The sequence below is a fragment of the Limulus polyphemus genome, unplaced genomic scaffold (genome assembly GCF_000517525.1).
Source record: "Limulus polyphemus unplaced genomic scaffold, Limulus_polyphemus-2.1.2 Scaffold1014, whole genome shotgun sequence".
Classification (NCBI taxonomy): Eukaryota; Metazoa; Arthropoda; class Merostomata; order Xiphosura; family Limulidae; genus Limulus; species Limulus polyphemus.
Window position 1 is genome coordinate 208199 of NW_013666624.1, and position 3830 is coordinate 212028.

At 35.8% G+C, this 3830-nt stretch overlaps 1 protein-coding gene across 4 annotated transcripts in view; it reads right to left on the reverse strand.

Annotated features, from left to right (window-relative positions):
- The window catches only part of LOC106461704 (kazrin-like), a 143373-nt gene that overhangs the window by 75261 nt on the left and 64282 nt on the right, over positions 1-3830 (reverse strand). The window contains exon 1 of one of the 4 annotated variants that reach the window (XM_013921552.2): positions 1427-1475. The exons of the other annotated variants lie outside the window; for them this stretch is intronic. Within the exon in view, the coding sequence (XP_013777006.1) occupies positions 1427-1460 (34 nt within the window). The 5' untranslated portion in view covers positions 1461-1475. Of the gene's footprint in view, positions 1-1426; positions 1476-3830 lie in introns of those variants that run through there. 4 annotated transcript variants of the gene reach the window in all.

The following is a 3830-nucleotide window of genomic DNA, read 5'->3' on the forward strand; positions in this document are numbered from 1 at the left end:
TTTCATGGTATTAATTTGCTATAGTACTATAAATATTTTTTTCAGGCCAACATTTAACGCTATTTGAAAAGCTAAGACCAGGTTTCTACACGATCTTCAAATGAACCCCTACCCTCAAAACGAACACACACACAGAGATACTTTCATATATATTCATCTTCTCGATATTTGGTGTTTTCAACCTCAACAGCACCTTATGCAATATTTAGCTAAACAGCCAGTTCAGAAGGATCCAGACAATTGCCGACAAGAGGGGGTGGACCAGTCAGCAGCACCTGCCACCTATGCGGTTCCATACAACCAAATAGTGGGATTCACTGTCACAGTTTTTACACTCTCATTGTTTGCACATTGCGGCTCGAACCTTAGACCTAATGATCCGCATTACGCAGCATGGCACACTAATCAATACACTTTCCTTGGTCTTGCATTTATTCATATACCTTGTATTGAAATCCACTACTGGATTCTCGAGATATATAACAATTACCTGCCAGAGATGAACTGAAACATTTTATCTAACAATATAATTTCTTTACGATTATATTATTATATTATTAGTATATGTTAATCTATACTATAAGTAGTGCTACTGGCATGTCACAATCATGGGAAAATCCCATAAGAGTGGTCACTGAACTTGTGTAAAAGGGTAGGACGAAGTTCGTCATATTGAAAAATAAAAAATAAACTGTAATGACCGTTCTTAACAAAACCAGTAGAAAACTACAATATAACTCGTATGTTGAACAAGAAAATGAAATGTTATCAACCTCGTGTTTCTTACAATCAAAAGTAAATGTATTTTTTCACGTTTTTTTTTATTACTATTTAATTTACAAACCTAAAAAAATATATATACGAGGCGAAAACTATTTTTAAACATAACTGAAGTTGTTTAAAGATGGAAAGCGAATGTTTACTATATTGTATGATGTAGGAATTTTTTTACCGCTCTGTGAAGGCTAAAAATGTTATAAATACACGAAACGAAAGGTTCTGAAGGATTAGGTAATTTTTAAATTACCGACACATTTTGAATGCAAATAATTTTACCGCTCTGTGAAGCCTAAAAATGTTATAAATACACGAAACGAAAGGTTCTGAAGGATTAGGCCATTTTTAAATTACCGACACATTTTGAATGCAAATAATTTTACCGCTCTGTGAAGCCTAAAAATGTTATAAATACACGAAACGAAAGGTTCTGAAGGATTAGGCCATTTTTAAATTACCGACACATTTTGAATGCAAATAATTTTTCTTTCAAGGTCAGTACGAAGTCGACAGCATCTGTTGTTTGTATAACTGCGTCTATTATTCATGTTGATAAAGTATTATTTTACGAAAATATTTTTCCAAAGTTTGTGAAACTATAGAGGGGAGAAAAAGCAAGTACTATTAATAACAAAGTTCTTTGTCTTACCATAATACAGATCTTTCTGGCCCGAAGCGTACATAATCTGTATACACAGCTAACACTAATCTGTAAGATATTAAACAGCACACCAATAGTTTGAACTGGTCGTCATATTTCCTAAGACTCTGTTAAAACGTCGCTGAAACCTTGACCCGCTGTTGAGACACGTTCTATTCAAACTCATTTCCCACCTCTCGTCCTCACGAGCGAAAACTGGGAGGAGTCATAGGAAGTAGGCCACATGACACTCTCGCGTTGAGTGCTTTGCGACGCAGGTCAAAGACTCTCTTATTAGACCTTATTAAGTCGCTGTCAAATATAGCAACAAACGAAGCAGTTGTGGCGGCAAGTTCTTGGAACGAACAAAAAAAAAGTGTTCTGTCAGTAAACCCACAGTAATAGAGAGGGAGATTGGGTCACATTTTAAATAAACCTTTCTGTGGAGGAACTACTGACTACCGTATAATTTAGGTATAATTTACATTGAAGGAACTAAGACATAATAAGACTGAATAAAAAAAATAATCGTTTGTTTCTTGTTTCTACACAATGGGCAATCTGTACTGTGCCCACCACGGGTATCGAAACCTGGATTCCAGCGTTGTAAGTCTTCAGACTTGCCACTGTGGGTGGGGGTGGGGGTGTAAGGGCTAAAAATAAAAAGAAGTGAGAACTCTGTTAATTCTCATTATCGTACAATACGGTTCTCGTGGTTTTTTTGTATTTTATCGTTAAAAAGTCAAGATTGTGAACGTTTCAAATCACTTCTACGGATGTCATTTATCCAGAACTTCACAAACACTTATCACCACACCTGATAACGGTTCAATAATAACATTCATATTGTTTTCTTACAAGTCTCTTATATTCAATCTCCTTTACATCCAAAGCTACTGTCGGTATTAACAATCGTGCTTTAAGAATGTACGCGTTTCAGTCTCCTTTACATCCAAAGCTACTGTCGGTGTTAACAATCGTGCTTTAAGAATGTACGCGTTGACTCATCTTCCTATTTCTCTACAATGCAAACTGAGCGACACAGACAGATCATATCGATCGATTAATCAATCAATACAGGAAAACAGATAGAGATAGCCAGATTTATCAGGATAGCGAGATAAGGTTCCACATCAGTATTTTAGCGATCAGTTACACAATCAATGTTCACGTATCAGTTCCTATGTACATGTGAATAGCTTTATCACAATTGGCCCAAAACCATTAAAACACATAAAATCTTGACTTCCACAAATAAATGTTGCTGTTATGCCCCCCCCCCCGAAAAAAGGGCGAAAAACATGTACATTTTGTAAAAGAACAGTTCTATCCAACTACCCGTGGCTTTAGCAGCAGGATATTCAAATCACTAAATCTACTAATACAACCCGCGCTACAACCCTACTTCCTCTCTCTTTTTTAACGAACGCTTATATTAGGTGCTTACACGTTATGTTAATTGACTACACAACTGTAAAAAACAAAATACAGACACACACACACACATATTATTTGTCTGGAATAGCGCGAGCTCCCGAGCAGGCATCAATTATTTTCGGTGTACTTAAAACCGACATTACCCGTGACACATTAGTACACAGTCATTTTCAAAACTTGCTAGTTCACCAAGTGATGGTAAAGATAATTCAAGTGAAAATAACAAGTTGGTGTTATAATTAATATAAACAATTTTGCTATTAATTCTTACCCTAATCCTAATTTTCAAGTGATTTAAATAAAATTTATAAATAATAACAATTCACTTAGTTAATTTAGTTCGTACCACAACCGCTGTTCATGCAATTGATGATATAAAATAGCGCCTGAACCACTACTACGTCTGTCGTATCCTAGCCGGCCTGTGACACCTGGTATTAGGCGAAAAGCTTCGGCAGAACTGGATATGAAAGATACAGCGTGGTTAAAATTTAATAACAGTTTTTTTTTTCACTCATACGTTCTTAAAATTAAAGTGTTTAGCAAATTAGAACAGCTTATGGCCAGGATCGCCCAGATTTGTTACAGTTTATTACAACAAGTAGCAGCACTTCAGAGACTGCTAATCAGACTCGAAAACGTTTTTTTTTCGAGACGACTACATTAATAAAAAAAAACGATATGAAAAAAAATGTCTTCAATACCATGTTAATCAATCACCGATTAATGTAAATAAATGACTTTTCTTACAACTTAGTAACAAACTTGCAAACTATTACAAACTTTCAAGCTATTTCAAACGATCTTAAGGTGGAAGGATAGGCTTAACTGATGAGGAAAGGTTTGTTTGTTTGTTTTGTTTGTTTTGAATTTCGCGCAAAGCTACACGAGGGCTATCTGCGCTAGCCGTCCCTAATTTAACAGTGTAAGACTAGAGGGAAGGCAGCTAGTCATCACCACCCACCGCCAACTCTTG